Consider the following 25,244-nt stretch of genomic DNA (forward strand, 5'->3'; position numbering starts at 1 on the left):
TCCAGCCTGAAACCAGCCACCAGGTTTAAAGTTATTAAAGGGACTGACAGACAAGCAGATGGACAGCCAGGCAGCGCGGTTGTGTAAGCTTTGTTTCCTTAGGAAAGCAGGCTAAAAAAAGAAACCAAACGCAGTATTCACCCATCATTGTCTAAAAAAAAACACTGAAATCAGCTATTTAACACTTTGTAACTGGTGTAATGGCTCAGCAGAGCTATTTATTCTGCTAGAAAAACCTGTTTCTAGGCCTCAGAGGATTAGCAGAGAAGCCGAGAGGCAGCATAACCTCTCTGTGACCCTATGCGAGAAGAAGCTGGTCGAACTGGAAGGCTGAAACCAGCATTTTGAGAGTGGTGGTGGCAGCTGGGAATGGATGGGCTAGAGCCTAAGCTAAGGAGAAGTTTTATGGAGAACGAAAATAATATGGTCAGAAAGGAAGAAAAGAGTTAAAAAGAAAAAAAAAAGAAAAAACAAGTAAAAAGTAGGTTAGAAGACGAAGGAAAAAAAAAAACAGAATCAGCACAGCGATGGATTTATTTTAGTGTGTTCAGGAACATGGTCAATAATTTATATGACAGGCTAAAGGTATGTTAGGACACCAGCTATAGGCGGAACAATGGGGGTGGTTTGCAGAATGCAGGTTTGCTCTCTTGGAGGTTTCAGAGCCATCACGAAGCAGCCCTGCCTCGCAAGGCAGCAGCTCCATGTCACCAGGCCGGGGCTCAGCCTGTGGATCTGCCCTCATCCACCCACCAGGGCTGGTCCGGACGTCAGGTTCACGCCGACTGTTGCGAGCTGCCCCGGTTGGTGTGAGTGAAGGTGACAAAACGGGGAAGGGGCTCCTGGATGCAGGGACCTGACAGCAGCAGGACGCAGCGGTGTGGATGAGCAGACCCTGAAAGCACCACGGAGCTCCGGTCAGCAAGTGCATTGCTCTAGATACACATGTATGCAGGGAACAGAATCCATATTCCTTCCTGTGCCGGATAATCACCTGTCACTGTAATCCCGGTATCATGTAGAGACTTAAATTAAATTATAGCTTATTGTACTTTCTCAGATAAGAGTGTTGTTTATATTAATGGCAGGAATAATCTTATAGATGATATGAACCCTCTCCTGGTCAATACAGGATTATTTTCAGCAGGCAATTTTTAAGTATTTTATCCCGTCCCAGTTTGAGCTTCCCTGTGACTGACCTTCTGTAAAGGTTGTAGGTGAAGGTTCCTCTTCGCTCCCAGCAATTTCAGCACAATCACACTCCTAATTCAGGTACTTCATTTGGTGGGAGCTGAATATGGATCAGAAATATCTCCTTGCGTCTTTCAGTGGTCAGAGATTTCTTGAGGTTTGATGCCTTGACCTGCAGACACATGCAAAACAAAGACGCATTGTCCATGCACTGAACCTGCAGCCTTCTCCAGTATCACTTTGGTTGCATTTCCCTGGACTATTTCTGGTTTTCCAGTACACTTCTGGTAACACTGTGTCCAGAAATTATGACCATTTCTAGATAAACTCGCAACAGAGCTTGGCAGCAGAACATCTTCATATATGACACAAAAAAAAAAATGCTATTTTGCATCCGTTTTCTACTCCAAAGTCAAATCTAATGTCCTATTTAATATATGTGTGAACAAAGCAACTCTGCTTCTTTCTGGAAATATTCAGTCCCCCTGCGTTATTTCCTGGACCAGCCTGCTTTCCACAACACCTCTCATCTTAGTGTCTGCACACTTCATTTCACCCTGTGCACTTCCTTTACTCTGCACCAAGTAAAGAAGATGGGGCCAAGCTCTTCTCGGTGGTGGCCAGTGACAGGACAAGGGGCAACGGGTGCAAGCTGCAACACAGGCAGTTCCATCTCCATGTGAGGAGGAACTTCTTTCCTGTGAGGGTGACAGAGCCCTGGCACAGGCTGCCCAGGGAGGCTGCGGAGTCTCCTTCTCTGGAGATCTCCCAAACCCGCCTGGATGCCGCCCTGTGCCCCGTGCTCTGGGTGTCCCTGCTGGAGCAGGGGGTTGGACTAGATGATCTCTAGAGGTCCCTTCCAACCTCAACCATCATGTGATTCTGTAAAAAAAGGGTCATCTCCTGCCAGTGGGCAGCTGTTGAAGCCTCCTGGTGAGGTCTTCTCCTCCACTCACCCTCACTAGCAGCTCAGAAGACAGACGTCAGTCGGAGAACAAGTGCTCTGGACGTAGCTGAGCTAGACTTAGCACTTACTGATGACCATGTCTGTCTCTTGGTTCCTACGGATGGTTTAAAGGAGACAACTGACTCTTAGAGAATGAGGCTGAGAATTCACATTGCGGAGAGATGTGGCAAGGGCTGTTCTGTTGGGTTTTAAGGTTCATCAGGGCTTCCACACTGAACTGCTAATAAAGGTGTTAAAACTGAGCAGAAATAAAGCAGATTCTGATCAATGGAAACACACCTTTTTGTTTGATGACCTCTTCATACATGGCCCCTTACTAACAACAGCTAAAATAACTTAATGAGTGAGAAAAACTGGGCATTAGACCGTGTGACTTGATCTTGAACTGGTAAAATATTGCAGGGATGGTCTTTAAGCTACGATTGAAAGCTCATGTATGTGCTAGCACTTCTTAAAAAAGATATTGGAGAAGTCCTGGTCTGGAGGTATATTAAATAATACCACTTTCTCAGTGAAAAGGACTTAACGCTGTTACCAACTAAAGTTCAACATCATCCTGAGGCTACATACGACTGCACCTTAGCACATACCTCATCTTTTTGAGCCCGCAAATATTTACACATGTTGAATGTTAAGCTCTTTGGGGTCTAGTGACTAAAAGTTGACAGTCAAAGGAACTATTCACATGACTGCAGTTAAGCCTATGACTGCTTGTTTGAACTGTCAGGACTTTACACATCTTTTACTCTACCAAAATTGACACAGGCATTTTTCTCTTGTGCTTGAAGTGGAAATCTCAAGCCTACTTTCCACTGTATTCTGTCAAAAGGACATTAATTCCACTTTCTAGTGCTAAAGAAATTCAAAAAGAAGATGCCTGAGTAACTACAAATTAGGCAAACAAACCAAGGAACTCATATAAGTGAAGGAATTAAATAGCTTTGCTATTACTGCAAATGGTTTGCACGTCCTTTATTAGGGATGCAATATAAGTAATCCCTATTATTGTGACTATGGGAAAGCACGTCAACTGACTACTCGTAAACTGTGTTTGTTTCTGATGTGCTCCTGACCAGTCTGTGCTTGCTTTCAGTTCAGTTATACTGCGACCACGGCATATATAAAGCAAAGTTTAAGTTTGCTCAAGTACTGTCCAATAGAAATTTTTAGATTTGCACAAATATTTGCTTCCAAAGAATATGTTTTAAGTGGGCAGAAATACTGTTGACACAGTGGAAAAGGAGACCGAAAGAAGACACACAAGATTCAGACAATTAAAGGAATTCAAGGAGGGTTCCTCTGTACCCTGCATAGCTAGGATAGCCTATATGGAGCCCGTTTACTGTGTGATAATATAATGACAAAAAATATGTGGTTGTGCTCAATAGCAGCTAGTTACACACTTTGCTTTTCTAAAGAATTTTGCATTGAACAAGCCTGGTGGTTCGGAGGAAAAAAAAATACCTCAAATTCCCTTTATTTATTCCTAGCCTGAGATTATTAGATTTCCTCCTCATTACAAAGGACACAGTCACCCATGATCGTTCAAGAAAATCATACATAAATTGCAGATCTTTTAGACATCACAAAATTACCACTCTGCAGTCAACAGCAGCAAAGCACATTCTTAAATGAAGCATTTTCCTAAGTGCTTCCCTCTATCAGGGTTGGGATCAGTGAAAAGAAAACAATGCCACACAATCTTCGTGACTGAGAACAGCAAGCTAAAACAGCTCAGATTTCCAACACTATTAAGTCCCCCTGTGCAAATGTCTATGACTAATTCATAAAAACTTAGACTAATCTAAAAAGCTGGTTGACTTCCCAATTTGCTCATAGGTTTTCCAGAGATTAAAAGGGGAGAGTCTATTAAGAGTTCAGACCATTTTTCAATGATTTGATCATCTATTTTATTTGATCTTCAGTTTAATTATATATATACCACTTGGCTAACTAATAAAAGATCAAACAGTTAACAATCTAAGACCTGTATTGTACAAACATCTAATTAAATAAATGATCTCAGGCTAGAGCTGAAGCGCATCCATTACAGTGGTAGGTTGAAGTATCTGAGAAAGACTTTCCAGAACTTGGCTCTTGTATAAGATGCAATCTCATCGGTTGACTACAAATGTAAGTGAAAATGGAGAAGTAAAGAAGAGGTAGATGATAACAGTGATAAAATTATGGAGTTTGTTTGCTTGATAATACATTAGTCATGGGATGGGAGAGGACTTGCTTTAACCGTTGGGCTGGTAGTTGAGTGCCATGCATGTAGTCTATATGCCTAGAGTCTATGGGGACAAAAAACTAACAATAAAATGAAGCTTCTAGAAGTCTTTCATAAAATCTGTATTTGAATACAATTTTCATGAAAAGTACTCTGTTTGGCCACATTCCCCAAGTGCAGGGATAGAGAAATAAGGAATATTTTAAGATGACTTTTCCAGATGACCTAGAAGCGCAAGACTTTAAGAAGACACTGTCACTGGAGATCTGAATAACTGAAAGAAGCTGACTTTAAAAAAACATATACATTCGGATTGTCAATTTCTGTGAGCATTTATTTAATAGGAGCTTGTGCGAACACTTCCCTCTCCACAAGGTTCAACATCACCTCATAAGCATTAAAATAAGGACAGAAAAATGTCTCAGTAGGCGTTTTGGAATCAGTCAGTAAACCCAATCAACCAACCAACCAGCCAACTGAAAACAAAACAAGAAAGGAAGATCAAGACTTGACTTGAACTTTCTAGGAAAATATAGAAGCAGAATTACAGCTTTTTCAGAGCTGAAAGATGAGAACTTTTTTTACAAGTACTTCTCTAAGGAAAAAGAAAAATAATTGCCCACACCTTTGCAAATCAGCTCAGGAACTACAGTCAGCAATATTAATAAACACAGAAAAGCATTCTGTCTGAAGTAACAGTGGCAGCTTCGTAACATAAAAATGTCACTTTTCATTAGTTTGAAAAATTATTTATGAAGCAGTCACACAGGGCTTAAAACACACACACAAAATCAACCTCAGGTTGATTTGCCAAGACTCTGAGTTTGTCTTGAGTAAAAAACCCATAGTATTCCTGTTGGTTTTATAATTACTCCGTACAAGCACAAACTATTGCATAAACCAGGATGAATGCACAGGGCTGTGTCCCAAAGCAAAGGTGCCTGAGAAGTAGAAAACTAGAATATTGCTTTTTCTGGTATCTTTGCAGAATATCTGGTGGCAATGAGCTTGTTGTTTCCTGTCTGGAGAAATACTACATATATGGGAGAGAGGTCTCAAAATATGTGGACTGTGTCATGTTCTCTTGCACTAACCTAAATTGTAAGATTGCATGGTTAAACCAAAGGTCTTCCAAACACTACACTGGATGATCTCTTGGATCTGGATAGACTGTCTTGGACTAGATGATCTCCAGAGATCCCTTCCAACCCCAAGCCTTCTGTGATTCTGTAACAAGGTGCTGGATGCAACATGCGATGACAGGGGCACCTTTGGCTCCAGCTACTTAATTGACACAGTTCATTAAAAAAAAAAAAAAAAAAAAAAAGCAGATGGGCTTGTTTGAAATAACTATGGAGTAATCTCACAGGTCAACAACCCATAATCAAGCACTGTCATTTTTGCTGCTGCTGAATTTTGAAATATTAGCTATTTTTTTGAAGGAATTATTTACCTGAATTCATTTTCCCACTTTGAAGAACTAAGTAATGCAACTTATAGCAAGTAAGTTGTGAATTTCAATTGTTTTAACGAAATGTTCTTTTTTTTTTGATAGGAAAAGGAATTAAAATCTTAAATTTGAGAATCTCACTTTCATTCTCATATTAGAACACACAAAAAATGTAGGTTTATATTTGATAAAAAAGGTGAGGAAAAATGACATACATCATGTCATCAACCTTTATAAGAAACATGTACAACTATTTCAATTGGACTACTTCAGAAGTGCTTTGTCTAGGCTAGACTGTCCTTGGAGTGCTTAACTGCAGTTGCTGTTATGTAGGAGCAGAACTATGTGGAGCCAATTTAAAGATCTGCTTCACATGTTGTTCTAGCAAGTTTATTAGCCCAACAGAGGAGCAGGTAACTACCCACATTTAAAAATGAATGGAAGTTATTCAGTAAGCATGTGCAGGCGTAAATGTTTAACCAGTTATAACACTACTATTTTAATTCTTCAAGTCTATTGATGTAGTTGCATACAAGCTTTTAAGTTGAAACCTTTTTGAGCCACTTAAGCACAGACTTTTAAGGTTAAAATAAAAGATTTAATCGTATTCATCCACAATGTGTTTTAAAAGTAGTTGGACTTTGTTCAAGCATTCAGAAAAATCATCTCTGAGCTGGGACTAATCATAGAAGACCTAATTCCTCAAGGAAACTGTTCTGGGAAAGTTATAAGCAGTCAGGATAGGAATTCATAATGGCAGCTGGCTTGCAACCTTGGGCTCTCATCCCAAAAATGTTTACACACGTTTAACTTTCAGCATATGAGTATCTCATTAAGCACACGTATAAGGCCTCAGTGTCGCAACGTGCTTCGTGCAGACAGAACACGATGTGATGCTCCGCCGAAATCCGTGGGGGTTATGGGGAGACACCCTCCTTCCCACAGGGAGCTCCGGACGGGTTCTGCTGGTAGGGAATTCATGCAGTTGTGTCTTGCACCGACCCAACAGGCACCCCAGGATGTTAGTTGTAAGATCTGGTTGATTACCAGTTTAAAAAAAAAAAAAAAAAAAAGAGGGAGAAAAAATATATTCTCTTACAAGGGAGAATCCCGATTAACTATGTGCTGTTTCCTAGTGTACATAGACATATATACCCTAGACTGCATATAGACAGTGTGCTAGAGTCGTGAAAGGACCAAGATTGCAAATCTACCTAGAGATCTAAGCTGAATGCCTGCATTCCAGATATAAAAGGAATTAGGCTGCAAAAGGTGGGATTTTTCAAAGCCACATGTGACTTCACACTGAACGGCGAGCTAGATGAGCTAGCTAGCAGGAAAAGGCAAGATGAAGGGGTGAAATTCGGATCTTCTGTACCAGGATCAAGCAGGAAAAGCCCCATCTGCATGTGACCTTGAATCTTCTCCCTTTTCACAAAATGGAGCTAGTAAAACAGCTTTTCCAGAGTCTCAATAATTAAACCCCACACACTGAATACAGGAGCCTCAAATCTCCTTTCTGCCTGGAGGAACTAGAATTTACATCTCCCAGAAGAACTCTCTAATGACTCAGCTATATGATATAATAGGTTGGATTCTCACAATGTCTCCCCTTGGAGCTCTACCACTCCTCATGACATACTTAAGTATTCACTGCAGTAAACGCCAAGCTCGGGACCTTCTCCCCTTGTCCTGTTGACTGCCCTAACCAGCAGGTTTCATAACCAGCTTATAGAAATACCAGGGTATTGAGCTGGCTGCTCTCAAGTCCTGTGAACATTTAATTATTCGATGCAAACTGGCATAATTTCAAAGGAGTGATTGAGACATCTCTTCTCCAGCTTGTGGAAGTCAAGTGCTGGATGTGCTCCTTGAAGATGGGAAACACGAAGCTCTGTTCTCCTGATGGAGGTGAACATCCTACCTACTAGAAATCGAGAAAATGGGGAGAGGGTGGAAACCTTTCTCTGTTTTGGTGGGGGAATAGGACACAGCATTTGGTGGGCTCTATAAAAGCTCCTTGATGGGGTTCTGCAGGCAAGGGGGTGGATCAATGGCAATAGCAGGAATTTCAGTTGGACTTATGTGGCAACGAGATGCCTCCCTGCTTGGCATTCGCCAGCCTCGGACATCTCTGTGGGAGATAAATGAGACAGGCAGATGCTTAGGAACATCTTCCGGCACCCACGGAAAGACCTGGTGCCCTCAGAGGTGAGATGGTGGCCAAGGAGTCATCGGGGGAGTCTACGTTTTGGACCAGGCAGCGAGTGGGCACCGAGGTGGCCGGACAGCAGCTCCGGGCCGTGTGGAGCTCTGCCACCGGACTCCAGGCAGGACCAGGAGCTCCTTCTTTCCTCATGGGATGCCGATGTGGTGAGGGGGCACCAGGGAACATGACCTCCCCTCCTTTAGCAACTCCAGCGTTTCCCAAAGGGGCTTCAAGGCACTTTCGCTCCAGCCCCCATCCCAGCCGCCTCAGCGCCCACGGGAGCCCCCGGGCTGCGCACGAAGCCGCGGCCGCCCCGCTCGGCGGTCGCGCTTGTTGCGCGGGGCTCCGGCGCCTGCCGCCATGGCGGTGCCCCCCTCGGGCGGCCATTTGCGGGCGGGGGGCGGGAGCCGCACGGCGACACAAAGGGAGGCGCAGCCCGCGGGCGGGCGCCGCCGGCTTCCCCCTTCCGTGGGGGAAGAGGAGGAGGATGGCGGGGGGGAGGGGGCGGGAATATTCTGGACCGAGGGAGGAGGCGATGAATAACTTGAATAAATCTGCAGGGGGAAGGGAGGCGGCGGCGGGTCATGTGAGGCAGAGTCACGCTGCGGCCCCGCCGGGTAGGGCCGCCATCCCCCCTTCCCCTCCCCACGCCACGGAGGGGGGATGATCCTCCGCCGCCGCCGCCGCCCCCTCCCCGCGGCTCGGCGCCGCTCGGCAATTTCCGCCGCCGCCCGAGCCGAGCCGATTTCCGCCGGCCGCGTCCAGACGGGCTTTATGCGTGCCGGGCGGCGGGCGCGCATGCGCGGCCGCCGCCATCTTACGTTGTCTCTCGCCCGGCCTCCCTCCCTCCCTCCCTGCTCTCCTCCCTCCCCTGTGGCGAGCGCCTCCCCTCCCCCCGCGGGCGCGCGCAGCGCCCTCCCCTCCCCTCCGCGGCGCGGCGCTCCCCTCCCCTCCCGCGCGCCGCGCTCCGCTCCGCTCCGCTCCGCCGCCCTCCCCTCCCTCCCTGCCCGCCGCGCCGTGTGAGGAGACGGGGCCGGGCGGGGAGACACCGCGAGCCGCCGTGGCAGCGGGGCCGGGCACAGCCCCGGGGGCAGGGAGGAAGGAAGGGAGGAAGGAAGGAGGGAGGGAAGAAAGGAAGGGGCAGGCGCGGCGGAGGGCTCGGCCCCGGCGCGGAGCCGCCGCCGAGGGAGAGCCGGTGCCGCCTGTTATAAAGGGGGAGGCGGCGGCGGAGGGGAGAGCGTGCGGAGCGGAGCGGAGCCTCGTCGGCAGCGCCGCGTCCCCGCCGCCTCCGCCTGGGCCGGGCTCGGCGGCGGGGCCCGCCGCGCCGCTCCTCACGCCGTGCCGCGGGTGCCCAAAATGATTCAGCTCCATGGCTGCCAGTGAGGGCGATGCGCCCGCCCGGCCCAGCCCGCCGCCGCGCTGCCCCGCGCCGCTCCCGTACGTATCTGCGCCGTCCCGCGGGGCCGGGGGGGAGCGGGGCCGGGGGCCGCGCGGCGCGGGCGGGGAGGAAGGGGCTCGGGCCGCGGCGCTGCCGCCGAGCCGCGCGTTTCCTCCGCGGGGGGCGGGTGAAAACCCCCCGCTCGCCTCTCGTTTTGGTTGTTTTTAAATAAAAGGGGAGCGTGCGGGGATGGGGTGAGCGGCGGGGCGGGCGCGGGGGCCGCCCGGCCGCGCTGCCCCGGCTAACGGAGCGCTCTGTGTGTGTCTCTGTGCGTGTGTCCGCCCGCTGCCGCTCCCGCTGCCGTTCCCGCGCCCGTGCCGCGCTCCGGACGCGCCCGCCACAATGCACCAGCCTGAGTCAGCCGCAGACGCCAGCGCCGCGAAGATGGCGCACCCGGCGATGTTCCCTCGGAGGGGCAGCAGCAGCGGCGGCGGCGGCGGCGCTCCCGGCGCGCCAGGTACGGCCGCGGCCGCCGAGGAGTACCCGCCGGCCCTGCTGGCGCAGCCGCCGCCGCCCGCGGCCGCCGCGGCGGCGCCCCCCCCGCCGCCACAGAGCCTGAACCTGCTCCCGCAGCCGCCGCAGCCGCTGGCGCAGGCCGGCGCGCAGATGAAGAAGAAAAGTGGCTTCCAGATCACCAGCGTGACCCCCGCGCAGATATCGGCCAGCATGAGCTCCAACAACAGCATCGCCGAGGACACCGAGAGCTACGATGACCTGGACGAGTCCCACACCGAAGACCTGTCCTCCTCAGAAATACTGGACGTTTCGTTGTCCAGGGCCACTGACTTGGGAGAGCCGGAGCGCAGCTCCTCTGAAGAGACTTTAAATAACTTCCAAGAGGCAGAGACTCCCGGGGCTGTTTCTCCGAACCAGCCTCACCTTCCCCAGCAGCACCCTCCTCTGCCACATCACCCGCAGCAGAGCGTGGTGATCAACGGGAACGTTCACCCCCATCACGTCCACCACCACCACCATCTTCACCACCACCATCACGGACACCATCATCCATCGCATCCCGGGGTGGGCAGTGCCCCCGTTTCCGGAGGACCTCCCCCCAGCCCCTCATTTAGGAAACTCTCCACAACTGGAAGCTCTGACAATGTTATATCAACGGCACCGGTTTCTGCTGCATCATCCACTGGGTCCCCTGCATCTGTCATGTCTAATATCCGCACTACAAGTACTCCTGGCAATTTAGGTGTAAGTCCTGCTGCTGGAACTAGTACCTTAAATAATATGAGTGCTGGTAGTTCTAGTGTGGCGAGCAGCATGCTTGGTACTATAAATCTAAGTAACATCCCGAGTACTGGTAATGTAAATGCTTTGTCTGGAACTAGCGGCAATGTTAATGTGAATATCTTGAGTGGTGTTGGCAATGGTACGAGTGCTTCCTCTAATGTCATTAACAATGTTACTAATCCAGCTGCAGGAATGGCGGTGGGAGCGAGCCAGCAGCAGCCCGCAGCTGGCACGTCCAGGTTTAGAGTTGTGAAACTAGACTCTAGTTCTGAACCTTTCAAGAAAGGTAGATGGACATGCACTGAGTTCTATGATAAAGAAAACACTGTTGCAGTTACAGAAGGAGTAGCAGTAAACAAAGCAGTAGAGACGATAAAACAAAACCCGCTTGAAGTGACTTCTGAAAGGGAGAGCACCAGTGGGAGTTCAGTTAGCAGCAATGTAAGCACACTGAGTCACTATACAGAAAGTGTGGGAAGCGGAGAAATGGGAGCACCTACCGTGGTGCCGCAGCAAGCGTTCCAAGGTGTGGGTCCGCAGCAGATGGAGTTTGGCGGCGCGGCTCCTCCGGCGATTCCAGCATCCAGCTTGCCGCAGAGCGTTTCCCAACCGCAGCTTGCACAAGTGCCGCTGCATTCGCAAGAAGTCAGCTACCCGCAGCAGAAGCCAGGGGTCCAGCCTCCTGCCCAGGCCAGTCTAACCACCGTGGCTGGGGTTCAGCCAGCCCCGGTGAACATCCTGGGAGTTTCCCCGTCCCTGGGCCACCAGCAGCCCGCCATGGCGAGCATGGCGCAGCAGCAGCAGCTCCCGTACTCGCAGCCGGCGCAGGCCCTGCCGGTTGTACAGCCGCCGCCGTTGCAGTACGGACAACAGCAGCAGCAACAGCCGCCGCCGCAGCAAGCGGTTCCCGCGCAGATGCCCGCGGGCCACGTGAAGGCGGCCACCCAGAACTCCGTGCCGGGGGCCTTGCCCGACTACATGCAGCACCCGCAGCTCCTGCAGGCGCCCGTGGTGGCGGCGGGCGCCCCGGTGCCCCTGGCGCAGGCGCCCGCCATGCAGCCCTCGGGACCGGCGCACGGTGCTGCTGCCCCGGTGCCCGCCGTGGCGCACGCGGTGCCCGCCGGTGCCCCCCTGCTCGCCGTGGGGCAGCAAGGCAGCGTGGCCGCCGTGGTGCAGCCGCCTGCCGCCGCCGGCCAGATGGCAGCGCCCGTGATGCCGCCGCCGCCGGCGGCTGCTCCTCCGCCTTCCCAAGTGGTGCAGCCTGTGCAGGCAGGAATCATGCAGCAGGGATTGCAGGCTGGCACCTCGGGCCTGCCCCAGCAAATGGTCATTGCTCAACAGAACACTTTGCTGCCCGTTCAGCCGCAGGCCCAAGCAGTGGAGTCCGTAGTCCAAGGAATGCCCGGCCAGCAGCTGCCCGCCGTTAGCCCCATACCCTCCGCTGGCGCCGTTGCTGCACCGAGCCAGGCGAGCCCTGCCGTGCCTCCCGGCATTCCCTCTGCTTCCATAGGCCTGGGCCCGGCGCAGAGCATGGCGCAGGCGCCGGCCGTGCAGAACGGCGGCCTGGCTCAAGGCGTCAGCCAGCCTGCCTTGCTCTCCACGGGCATCGGGGTGCCGGTGGCGCCCAGCATGCCGCAGCAGCTCCCGCTCGCCTCGGCCCAGTTCCCAGCGCCGCCGGGAGCCCAGTCCATTGGGAGCCAGATGGAAGATGGCCGACGTCCTGCGGAGCCTTCCTTGGTTGGGTTACCTCAAGCAGCTGGCGGCGACAGCGGTGTGGGAGCAGCGGCCGTGTCGGAGGGCAGCGGGAGCAACGTGCCCTCCTCCGCTTCCCTGTTTCCCCTGAAGGTACTGCCGTTGACAACGCACCTTGTCGACGGCGAGGATGAGAGGTAAGGTCGCCTGTAACTTCTTTCCAAGATATCCCGTTGGAGATGCACCAACGTGCAGCTCTGGCCGTGCTGTGAGACGAAGCGCCGCGGTGGTTTTGCCTTATTAGAAATTTTGTTCCTCCCGTCGCAGTGCACAGAGGTACTTGAAGGTGCTTGTTTGTCGTGTGAGGAAGGGTGGGCTGTATTGATTACCCTCTGGAACTGCTGCGTGGGTAAACTGTGTTTAACAACCCATGACAATGTGTGTATTACCGTTGGGTAGAGGGAGACAAAAGAACACTGTGGAATGTGGGTATGCTGGTGGTGATTGGAGCTACATCATTTATCATGCTGGAATAATATTTATTCTCAAGTAGGGATTTTTTTTAATACAAGCCTAGACTTCATCCTGTCTTGAAGCTTCCCTCTAAGTCTCGCCCTTACTCAAGTTGAACCAGTTGTGAGCTTGTGGTGTGTACATATATATATGTATGTATATATGGGGAAGCCTTCTCTCTTACAGCCAGGAGATGCTTTAGGCAAAGGAGTGTGGTGGGAAAAGGGAGGCTCAGCGGCGCTTTTGCGGCTCTGTGCATTGAGCTCGGGGTGCTTTTGCTCTTGGTGGTTTTGCTCGTGCTGTCCGTGCGTCGCGAGAGCCGCGGAGGGGCAGGGAGCTTCGTGTCCGAGGGGCCCGTGGGTGCAACTGGAGTGACGGGCAGGGCACCAGCTCTCCCACCTCCGAGGTCTCAAATAAATGGGAACTGGCCGCTCTCAGTGGCGCTTGCGCGTGCGCTTGGGGGCTCTGTCTGGTGCCTTTGGCCGTGCCCGCCGAGGAGCTGTGGCCATTGCCAAAGGCTCCCACGGGTCCAGGGTAACGTGCTCTTCACAGTGCACTTCCTTTCTTCCCTTCTTTATTTTTTTTTTTTTTTAATATTAATTAAATCCGTGAATCTGCCTTATTCTGTTGAGGACCTGTTGTGATGTGACAGATGAAGAGGAAGGTTGTGGTTCTTCTGCCAAGTAACTTACTGCTCCCCCCCCAAAAAAAGTGTTAATGGGAGAAGCGGATAATTTAATACAGTTTACCTTGAAAGTGAGGGGAGGATAGACAAGAACAGCGTAACAGAAAAGCTTGGTTTGAGGGAAGGCAACGAAATAAAGCACTGAATGCTTTTCAAGGTGGGAAGGAATGCCATAGCAATGGGAAGGGACGTGCTTAAATGATGTTCTTAGTGACATGAGTTTAAACAGGAGAAAAAAAAAAACAGTGGGCAAAGTTCGTGGGAGAGGTTGGGTTCTTAATATTGAAAATGCCAGCTCTATCAGCAGTCTTTGATTATGTTGATCCTGAGGCGTTGACTGCCTTAGTGGCTTTCATCACTTCTCCCGGAGATGCCAGGGAGCTATAATGAGTAGCAGCTTGTCTTCCAGGAGTGCGAGAAGGCAAGTCCCAACACTGTTCCATTTTGATTATGTTTCTAGTCAATAAGCATGTGCAAGTGGTGGAAGACAGATTGAGGTGTTAAAGCCCACAGCGTCACCACGATGCTACTAATAGTCCTCCTGGAAGTTTGTTTTATTTGCTTCAGTCTTTCTAAACTGGAGCATCGATCTTCCTTCTCGTCTTTTCATAAGTATATAAAAATCTTCCAAGGGCTTCCAGTTGAGAAGAATCATTGTTGGTATTGAAAGTGATTTGAAAAATTGCATCTAGCATGTGACTCTCCTCCTTTTTTCAGAGCACATGTCGTGCCTGCTGGTTTTTACCAGAACATTCAAGCTTTACAGGGTAACAATAGCCAGAAATGCCTTCTTCCTCTGTTCTTTGGCTGGCCAGAGATCACATCCTTTCTTCTCCCGTGCACGTTGTGCCTTTATCCTATGTCATCTCCAGGTAGACTTTACTTTTGTTTAGCTACAGTTGGAAAATCATTTAGATGCTTGACATAGAGCAGGATATGACTCTCTACTGTTAAATGGAGACCTTTTGTTTTTCCTTTTGTGTTGCAGTTGTGACAAACCTGCCTCAGTGCAGAACGAGAGAGGCACCTTCTCCTGATGTGTCTTTCTGTAAAACAACAACAAAAAAAGTGACGTAGCCATTTCCACCTCAGGGAGCCTCGTATCAAGATGTTGTGTATTGTCCTTTTGGCTCTGGAATTATTTTTTGTCTGGAGCTTGGATCTTGCTGCTTCCAGAATGTAGTGCACGATACACATCGGTGTTCCCTTATCTTTGTGCCATTGAAAGCCTCTGCTCAGAGCTCTCTGGAGAGCTTGTGGCTGGTAGGTTATTTTCCCTTTTGCAGGAGGTAGAGGGGAATGTATTTATAAGCACCAAAATGTTTAAAGAGCAGATCTGCTGTAAATACGCTTACAAGTGAAACTAGGGTGAAACACATGTGTATTTATTGTTTATAAGAGATACTGATACATCCTGAAGTTCTAAACTTGGCCAGGGGAAAAGTAGGGAGGAAAAATGCAAGTGAAACAAGTGATGACATAATTGGGCTGGTGGAGAAGCTGTAAAATTCCATTTAGGGTGCCTTTGAAGAACCGTCTGAGCCATGTAATATCTTGTTTAGATTAACTCTCAGCTTTCATTAAATCCCTATATAATTGTGTAAAAAGACATGCCATCATCTTTAAGTCTTCAGCCCTGTCCCATTTTTTGAATACCATTTGCAGTCCTTTCTATGCCTGTTACTAGGGCATTGTGTCTTTCAAGTGCAGACAGCACTGAGTACATCTGCTTTGAAAACAGGACCCATTTTTCCCCAATACAAATGATTTTTTTTAATCTCCAGTACAATTGGAAATAAGAGATATTAAAAATGACCTGCTTGATAGAATGATTATTTTACAATTGGAAATTGGAAGATTAATTTGCAAACTTCATTTGTTGAAGAGAAGATGCAAACAGGGCTATTGCATTGTCTATATTAGAGACCAGTACCTCTAACTGCTGTTCCTTCAACTTGTCGGGTATGTCTTAGGTATTTAAATTTGGTAGAATGAATGTTAATATTTCAATCTTCAAAAATACAGGCTTTTTTTGAAGTTCAGTGTTTCTCTCCCTTCTTTAAGTCATCACGTGGATATTGTTTCATTAAAAACATGATTTTCATCTAGCTACTTCCTTAGAGTAATGCCTGTTACCTCATTTTATGCATTCAGTTATTGAGATCTTATAAAAATAAAATACTATATTGATAAATATGTTAAATAGAGTAAGATATTTTGAATCTTTAACTATGGCAGGCATTGCACTGAATTCTTTTGTAAATTTATATTTCATGTTGTGAAGTGAGTTGGTTTTTATTCTTTTGGACAATGCTGCATTCTTTTTCAGAGCGTCTGCAGAATAATTTGTGCAGAAAAAAAAATTCTTAAATTACCTGTTATATGAAAACATGTATTTTAAAATAAAATACATGGATTTTATTCTAGTAGGAGTTGCTGTAAGTGAACGTAAAATCAATTTAGTTTGCAAGCTTCATGTACCATTACTCAAAAGCAGTAAACGAACATTGAGAAAACTAACAGCTTCTGCTCTGGCCTTGACAGCACTTTCTGTGGAGTTCCTTTCATTCTTTCAGCCGATACAGACTGTTTTCACCTGGCTGTGCGTTTTATCCAGCAATGAAGCAAAAGAGAAGGAAGGAAGAGACGATAAACCAATAAAAATAGTGTGAGATTTTGAAGTATTATTTATTGTCTTACAGTTTGTAAGAAATGCTTCTCTTCAAGGAGAAAAAGATATAAAAATCTCTTTATAGCTGGACAGACAGAAAAAAATCTGAAGGTCATGTTTTATGTAGAACGTGTGTATTTTGTCTTGTTACTAAGTTGGTGGAAAACCTTGGGCAATTAAAGCTGAACATGTGAAATGCAGCACTAGTTCTACTACTATATTGTTAACTAGGGGTCTTTTTTAAGAGAGTATGGTCAGGAGATTGGGTAAGATATGCAGAGGTGTAATATGTGTAGATCTTTTGGGTATGTGTCAGACTTTTTTTGGCTATAGATGTAGGATAGTATTTGCTGCTGTTCGTAAGCAGTAGGGAATTAACATGTGAAAGTAGAACTGTAAGTTTCAGTTACTTTTTATTTTTGTGATAACTGTTTTGCAAACTTTCCTTTTTGTTTGATAAGGTGTTTTGGAGTTTGTGTGGAGATTTTATGATATGCCATGTGCTTGGGAAAGGGAAAGAGAACACAGATACTTGCAGTACATTGCACCAGGGGTTTACATGGGTTTACAGTAGTGTCTGTGTGGGATGTTAGTCCCCAAAGAGGTGGTGTTGCTGCCGTCCACTTTTCAGAAGTTAAATTCACTTTGCAGACTTGCCACCAATTTGAAAATCACAGCAGTTGATTTCCAGATTTTTTTTTTAAGTCTGTGTTTTCAGTTTGACCATTTCTGGAACTTGAAAGGCATTTGCCCTCAATAATAGTAGATCAAACAAGTGAAGAGAGTTGGCGCTTTGAAGAAAATGTGGTTGCTGTTGTGTCATGCTGCCAAGTTCAGCTTCTCACTTTATCTGCTGGAATAAACCGCCTCCTTTGGCAGACAGGACTTCATTAGTAACGTTCTCTGCCATAACTGAAAGAGAATAAGGAGGAATTTTGAGTGGACACTTGATCTGTCTACTGGCCAGTTAGGGTTGAGAGCGAGAGAGTTGCTCTCCCATGTGTTTTCACAGCAGTTCTGATTCACTGGGACTCTTGTGGATTGATTTCTGCGAGGCTGGGCACTGGTCGTTGCCAATAAGCAGAATTTTCAGGGTGTGCAATGACAGCAGGGGCCCCCAGTAAGGGCCAAGGAGGGAGCATGAGGGAGGCAGAAGTCTGTTGGGATGGGCCTTTCTCTTGGGATCTCCACGATCCCAATCTCTTGATCCCAGAATCTCTTGGGATTCCTCTGGGAGCTCCCTCTGTGCCCAGTAGCTTTCGTACCTCGCATTGCTACAGCGCGGTGGCTTAGGTAATGCTGCAGTAAGGACCCTAGTGCTACCTGGTGAGCTAGTGAAGCTACCAAAAAGAAAAGGAAAAAGGGGAAAAAAGGGAAAGCTATTGCGCTCAGCCTTGATTGAGCATGAGTAGAAAGATGCATGACTTGTATGGCTGTTCTTAGAGCAGCCAAGTGCCTCACAGAAAGCTGCTCAGAATGTGAGCTGGATGGGGACGGGCTAAAATGGCTTAAGAAGCAGATGAAGTTGTGAACTTTTATGTTCCAGCATAGTATTATGAGAGGAAATAATGGCCACCAGTATCAGCGCAAGAATAATAAGCAGATTCTTTGTGTGACCCTTCCTGGGAGTAACATGATCTGAGTTTGCAGGATGGCATAGGTAAAAACCACAACCGAGCAGAAAAGCATAATGTATCTTTGTTCTCTTTGGTTTTATGCTCTGGTTGTTTTCTATTCTTGTTTAACTTAAAGTAAGCCATGCTACGTGTATAATATGCATTATACATTTACAAATAACTTTAAGTGGGGCTATACTTCAGTGCACTTTAGGCACTCGAGACCACACCATTAAACACAAGCCTGTTGAACAGCATGTTAAGCAGGAACTGCACGTAGGGGATCATGATCATTCAATAAATTGTTTTGTGGTAATGGTCACTAGATAGAGAACTGGTTTATTCTTAGTGTGACTGTACAAGAAGCCATAGTCCAAAGCTAGGATGGGAAAGAGTCACCGGAGAAAAGTGAGGGGAGGCTCTGCTCTCTCTGTGAGTGTTTGAGAGCAGCCTAAAGCAGAGTTAGGAATTGCTTGGTGGGGGTGCGGTGAAATGTGCATCAAACTGGGGCACCTAATGGTCATTCTGGCCTGCGTAGATTCCTCATAACAACTTAACTCTTGGTCCATCTTTGCAATTTGCCAGCAGCTGTGATTGTGCTGCAGTGTGTGGGGCAGAAAACACCTGCTACACATTATCAGCGTTGGAAGGAGGATTTTGTTTGTGGTTAGTTATATGCAAAAAGCCTCCATCTTTCCCTGAAGCTGGAGAGATTTTTGTGGGAGAGAAACTGAGGTTACAGGATTTGAAAGGCAGGGGTTGTAACAATCCTGTATGTGCAAATGCTGAGGGGTTTTGTACATGAGACACTGGGCATTTTATCATTGTTAGCTAATTTAATCCTCCTAAATGAGGTTTTCTAACTTGGGTGCCATGCAGAGCTTGATGTTATTTGTAACATACAAATATAACATTACACTTCAGTAATTGAATTTACTCAATTTTATGAAAATATTTACACTTTCAAAGTAAAATCACAAGTGCATGTGTTTTTAGACTAGATCAGTTCCAGTAACCTTCTAGTGTGTTCCCTTGAGCCGGCAATTCGTGTTATCGCACTTCAAGTATTTTGGGGGCATTTAATTATTTTGTACTTCAGAGATCACTTGAGAATTTTTACATTTCTAACTTAGATGAAATCACAACCGGTAAGTCTGAGTAGTTTTCATGTTTTTGATGGCTTAACTATTTTTTTTTTTCTTTTACTGTTTAGTGAAATTTTGAGGAGTTACTAGTTAGTCTCGATAGTGGGGATGCAGAATTAAATATTGTCAGCATTCAGGCTTGAAGTTGTTCTCGTCTGTATTCCTTGCAGTGCAGGGCCAGCGTTACTCCCCAGTCAGGGTGATTTTTCTGTGTTCAGCACAGAACTGCCTCCTAAACAAATTAGCTGTTATTATTCATCCTCATTGCTGGTGTTACTGTTTTCTTTGCAAACTGAAATGAGGCCAGAGTATTGAAAGTATTTAAGAACAGAGCAGGAAGTAGCAGTTTAAGGTTTTTCATCATTAAGGATTAGAAATTTAACACCTTTCTAAAACGGACTAATCCTCGGAGTGCAACAAATGCAGGTACCGCAGATGTTCATTTTTTTTTTCCCCTTGAAGAAAACTAAGAACTGTGCTTCATATAAAAATTTGAGGGGTATTTTTGTCATCTCTATATACGTTTGAATGACCTGTTCTTTGGAGTATGGTGGAGGAGTACAGAGTTGTACTTTTCTAAAATGAACACCAGAAGATCTTCTGTAAATTTAGGTCTAACTGAGAGATACAGATGGGCCCACAGTCTGCTGAGAGGATGCAGGCAGGATTTCTAGTAAGGTGGAATTTTGATAGCAACTGGAAGCTGCTTGTAGACTGTTTCCTAACCTGCTGCTGCAAAGTTTTCTAAACTGCTGAGCTGGGCAAGCTGTCTGAGTTTGTGCAGGAGTTTCTATGTTCTATGCTCCTGTTTCTGTATTCTGTATTCTGTTTCTCTATTCTGGTAATTCCTGAGGATATCCAGCAAGAGCTTCGCAGGACTCTGATTTCTCCATGTGTAATGAAGAATTTGAACTTGTGCATCTGCTGATTAAGTAACAGTATCAAAATACTGTGTTAAGTATTAGAGACAGTGTGTAAAGGAGCTGAAAACACAGAAATGCTTCTGTGCATTTAATAGTGACTATTTATCCTGCTGTGCTATAACGTAGTTCTTAAAGGTGAGTTATACAGGCATGACACCAACAGCACTTTGGGTTGAAATCGTCTGTTTACCTCAATTTCCTGAGCTCAGCTCATTCCTATCGGATCAGGAGGTTCCAACCAAATGTAACTTACTGTGATTTTTGCAAACATTGCTGACTACTTATTTTCAAGCTGACTTATTGGTCAGTAAAAATAACAGAAATAACTGTTGTTAGCCATGTTAATCTTCTGTGCTAATGTATCTCGTCCCATCTAACGGCAGTGTAGGCATCTGAGCTGGTTATCTATGGTGAGTGGCCTGTGTTCAGCTTAGAAATGACATTTTTGCTCTAAGTGCTTGTAAATGTATGGGATAGAAATATCTTTGAATATTTTTGCTGCAACTTTGAAGTCCAGCTGCACAGCGTAAAGGGATGAAATCCCTGTCAAGATGAGAGAACTTAAACTCCTTTTAAGCTTCCTCTGACCTTCATTTCACCCAGCTCTGTCACAGTTGTGTACGGGTGAAAGAGAAATGGTGACTGGCAGTCATAACTTATATAAAAGAACTGAAGGAACAAAGACAAGAAGCAACCCTGTTAAATCTGTGTTTCTAAAAGCACAGCGCTGTTGGGCAATTAAGTTCTTAGGAGGTTGCCTAAAGAAGTAGGTATAAGATTGCTTAAATATTTTCAGTATTAATTTCTGTGCATGAACTATCGCCAAACTACTGAGGAAAGGCATTTGTCTTAGGCTGGCTCAAAATCTCAGAGTGCAGAATAAACTGCCATGGATTTTCTGGAAGATTGCTTGGTAATTCCTACCCGCTGGATAGTGATAGGCTGTGGTCTTATTAATCATTTCTGTTGGAGGTTGTACTGCTTTCTCCTAAGTTTATTTGTGCTAGGCTTAAAGACAAAATAATTGTGAAATGAAGTCTGAGGAAATATTTTCTGCCTTCCTTTTCTTCGTTTCAAACGCTTGCTTACAGTATTAGGGGAAGTGGAGATACCCTATTTAAATTATAGGCTATCTAAGAAACATTACCAATGTTATAAATGTGCTTTAGGCAGACAGGACCCATACCGTAACACCCAGATATCTGTTTTTTATTGCAGAATTCATGTTCTATTTGTTTCGATCCTTAGAGCTGCATCACTTAATCGGAAAACTCGTGTTTCAGCTGGGCCTATGTGTATATAACAAAGTCTAATAGTATGTTTTGTAGCATGTGGGAAGGTTGGGTGCTTCTTTGAGGAAGCCCACCTGTGGAATGCCTTAATTACTGCTGCAGTATCTTAATTATTACTTTGATATTGAGCGTGGCAGACGCGGAGTGCCCCCCTTTGGGCCCGGGCTTGCCGCAGGTCCTTGCAGCAGCGCTCGGGGTTCTTGGATTCAGCCACATGTGGAAACCTGGAGTATTAAGTGTCATGTTTCCTTGATGTCACTCACAATTTTAAAATTCTTACAAACTCAAATGAGCTCTGACTATTTCTGGCATCTGGGAAGAAAGAATTTTAGAGTAGTTGTTTTATAATCATCATCATTATTTTAGTTACAATCCATTCATTGACAATCTTGATCTGGCTTTAACTTGAACTATCTACTGGCCTATTTTACTCAACTTTGAGGGAAACTTTTGGGTTTAAAATTCAGAATGCTACCTTATCTGTATGTGTACACATACGTATGGGCATATTTAAACCTTTATTATTTAATTGCTGACTTACAAGGAACAATTGCTGCTCTTACGGCTCCATTTATACACTCCACAAAATAAAACTGAGTGAAAATAAAAGGAACCATGAGTTAATGGCTGCATACTTTAAGTACCTGTTAAATAATTTACTGTACTGCTCAGATGAATTCAAGGTATAAATGTACCTCTTTAATTTACTGAATGGGGTTATTATGCTAAGAATGGATCAGCGTCTTGCCCTGCCAAATGTTTCTTTAGCGGGCCTAATATCCTAAACTGGGTGAAATGGCAAGTTATGATTAGGGAATGGTGCAAGACATGCGTGTGCCTCCCTGTCCTCCTCTTTCCTTCCAACTTTGTAAGGCTGTTTACAGTCTAATTCCTTGCAAAAGAGAGGAGTTCCGCAGTGTGCACTTGATTGGAGGGGGAAGAGGGAGGAAAGAAGGCGGGGAGGATGTGTGTGACGGTCGGTTTAGTTTATGGGTTTCTTTCTTTTTAGTGGGAAAAGGGAATATGAGCATTTTTAAGGTTTTTTTTTTTTTAATTTGTGTGTGAAATGGCACTTGGCTTATGGGTGTTTGAGCTAACGATCTGCAGTTGTTGGCAATGTAGCCTCTTATTATTTGTGTGGTAGTAGCTAAAAGAGCTAGTGAGGAATTGGGGTCTGCTCTGCTGGCCACTCTATAATAAAGAGTGGGAAACCTGAGCTGCCTTCAAAAGGACTCGCTGTCTCCTCTGCATATTAGTTCTGAACCGATTTGGGCACGGGGCACTCTAAAGTGGGCAAAATCCTTCATGTTTTGGTGAACGATGGAGGGGGAAAAAACTCCAAACCCTGCAGCAAAGCCAGTGAATCTGAGTGTTCCTGTGGAGATGTATTTGATTAATAATGAAGGACACAGGCTCTGGAAAATTACTGCTCTGGACTTACTTGTTTGAGCTGCCATTTGGTCATGATGAGGGCAGGCTTTAGTTTCTGTGGGGGGGTTTGACTGTCTCTGCTTTTGGGATGTGTGCATGTACGTATCTGGGGTGCTGCCTGCTTCTGGTGGAGCACGGAGATGTCACTGAGCAGCCGTCCTACTGCACTGGGAATGATCACGGAGGTGGAAGACGGATCTGCAGGGGAGGGTATTTTCAGCTTCTAAGGTATTTTCAGCTTCTAGAAGGGTACTGGAATCTGAGGCAGAGGCAAAACCAGCACGAACGTGCTGTGGCAGACAGTGGTGGTCAACAGTTGTTGTCTTTACAGTCTGTCATGTTTCACAGGCACCCAGAATCCCATCTTGGAGAATCTTCAATGTGTATTTTTGTTAACTGGGTGATATTTAAAGTATTTAGGGTTTTTTTTTTTTTTTGATATAAAGCTATTAGATGGAGGTGTTTTGTTTGAAAGTGTTGCTGAATCAAAATTCAATTTGTTTTTATTCAGGTTTTGAAGTTTGCAGGGACCGTAGAACAACTTCAGTGTGTGATCATATGTACCTTCCTATGGAAAATTCAGAAAATTGCCTAGAGATTTACTGACCTAAGAAGTGTTCAAGATAAATACATAACCTGATCCCTGGATCTATTAATTGGAGAAGTACCTAAAGAAATTTCATGACAAACACTTTTAAAGTATACAACAAAAAGTAAATTTACAATTTAGATGTAATTTGTTCAATGACAGACTTTGCATGTGCCATTCAAATTTAAACTAGAGGCTCGAGACAGAACAATGCAAGATCCTAACAATTATTTGAAATCCAAACCCTCTATTTTTTTCACCTTTTTCCTTCTTTATCTTTTAAAAGTGTTGAATGAAATTACAGGTACGTTTTAAGAATTTCATTCTCAGAGCTGCTGTCATGTAGCTTTACAACCCAAGTGCCTTATGGTAGGAACTACACATGCTCTCTGGGACTTAAGAGGAAAGTGAATAGTTTCTGGCTTAAGACTATAGTCTTAGGCTATATAGACAGATCTCCTTATGATTTTGTTCCTTTGATTGTTAGGACAGTCCCACAGTTTGCATTACAGTAACAATATTGCAGTGTAGCCTTGCAGGATTGGGCATCGACAACTTGGCCATGTGAGGTCTGTGCTGTTCAAAAAGGTTGCAAGGGTAGATCCTTCATTGCTCTGCAGGAACTTCTCTTGGGTATATGCAAGAACTTCTTAAACTAGGCAGCTGCTTCTAAAATCTTTTGCTTTCCTGGGTACTCTTCTTCATGCCAGGTTATACATCTTAATTTTATTCTTTGCAGGCGTATCAGGTTGGGTAAAGAATTAATGGCAAAACAGATTTGGAAAGCAAAAATTTGCTTTCCAAAAGCAAATTTGTTCTAGTACTTTTAAATTAAGTCAATTTATTGTCTGTGCTTCAGGATTAAACCTGCTGTATGAATGTTAAAACTAACTTTCATGTAATTTTTCTGCTGTCCTTCCCTACTGCTTCTTCTAGCGTGGCTGATGAGCACTGGATGTTTTGATTTGTGCTTATCAGTTGCATGTTTTCTGTGATAGATTGAAATTTTGCATTTCTGAAAAAGCTACAAGATGAAAGAAACAAGTGCTTCTAAATGGTGATGCTGTTGGAAGTAGCTGTGTTGTGATGCCTGTAGAAGAAGTAAGTACTATTGGTAGTTAAATCTGGCTTAAGTGACCACAAAGAAAATGTACCGAACGGTATCACTGACAGAAGTAGTTTTATTTTTTACCTTTTTTAATGGAAGAAAATCCAAGTGCATCTGGTTATCTTTTTATTTGTAATGTCTGTCAGTGAACTTCTGTGCAGTGTTGTGTAGGTAGTTAACAACGGTTTGTTGCAATCTCAATCTGGTAAGAAAGGGTCAGTTTGAAAAGCTGAAGAGAGATTTGTCAAACTCCTCTGGTGAAGTGAGCAGTTTTCTCTGTGGTAGATTGATGTTAGTGCCTGTTGTCTGTTCCAGAGAACAGTGTCTGTTCCAGAGCCCTGGCACAGGCTGCCCAGGGAGGCTGTGGAATCTTCTTCTCTGGAGATCTTCCAAAGCCGCCTGGATGCCGCCCTGTGCCCCGTGCTCTGGGTGTCCCTGCTGGAGCAGGGGGTTGGACTAGATGATCTCTAGAGGTCCCTTCCAACCTCAACCACTCTGTGATTCTGTAGTGGGCTCAACTAAGATTGCATAGGTAGGAAGCATCAGAGTTACTAACGCTTAAATGTTAGTCTTAAGACTAACTCTTAAGTGTTGACTTTTCAGGAAACCAAACAACAAAAATTATGTTAAAACGTTAGGCAGCGGACATCTAGTGGTCCATAATGACTACTGCTGATGTGGGAGCTTGGCTCTCGTCGGGGACAGACTTGTATAAATTCATCTGAGTAACTGATGAGCATAGGAGAAGGTCCCTCTGAAGAGAAGAGCAGCAATTGCCATGTGACAACTTTATTTTTGTGAATGGCATAGAGAGGTGGAACTTGAAAGTCTTGAACTGGCTTCGTGGTACAATTC

At 45.9% G+C, this 25,244-nt stretch overlaps 1 protein-coding gene and 1 long non-coding RNA gene across 2 annotated transcripts in view; one reads left to right on the forward strand and one right to left on the reverse strand.

The window, feature by feature from the left end:
• Positions 1–518: 518 nt before the first annotated feature.
• LOC112948212 lies at positions 519–1,610 on the reverse strand. Its single transcript, XR_003249563.1, has 2 exons — positions 1,200–1,610; positions 519–895 (listed from the first exon to the last, which is right to left on the reverse strand). It is a non-coding gene; the product is annotated as an uncharacterized LOC112948212 (long non-coding RNA).
• Positions 1,611–9,827: 8,217 nt separating this feature from the next.
• TSC22D1 (TSC22 domain family member 1) overlaps positions 9,828–25,244 on the forward strand; it is a 75,363-nt gene continuing 59,946 nt past the window's right edge. The window contains exon 1 of the mRNA XM_026040435.1: positions 9,828–12,613. Coding sequence (XP_025896220.1) covers positions 9,828–12,613 — 2,786 coding nt within the window. The remainder of the gene's footprint in view (positions 12,614–25,244) is intronic.

The sequence above is a fragment of the Nothoprocta perdicaria genome, unplaced genomic scaffold (genome assembly GCF_003342845.1).
Source record: "Nothoprocta perdicaria isolate Ctin4 unplaced genomic scaffold, notPer1 scaffold_257, whole genome shotgun sequence".
NCBI lineage: Eukaryota > Metazoa > Chordata > Aves > Tinamiformes > Tinamidae > Nothoprocta > Nothoprocta perdicaria.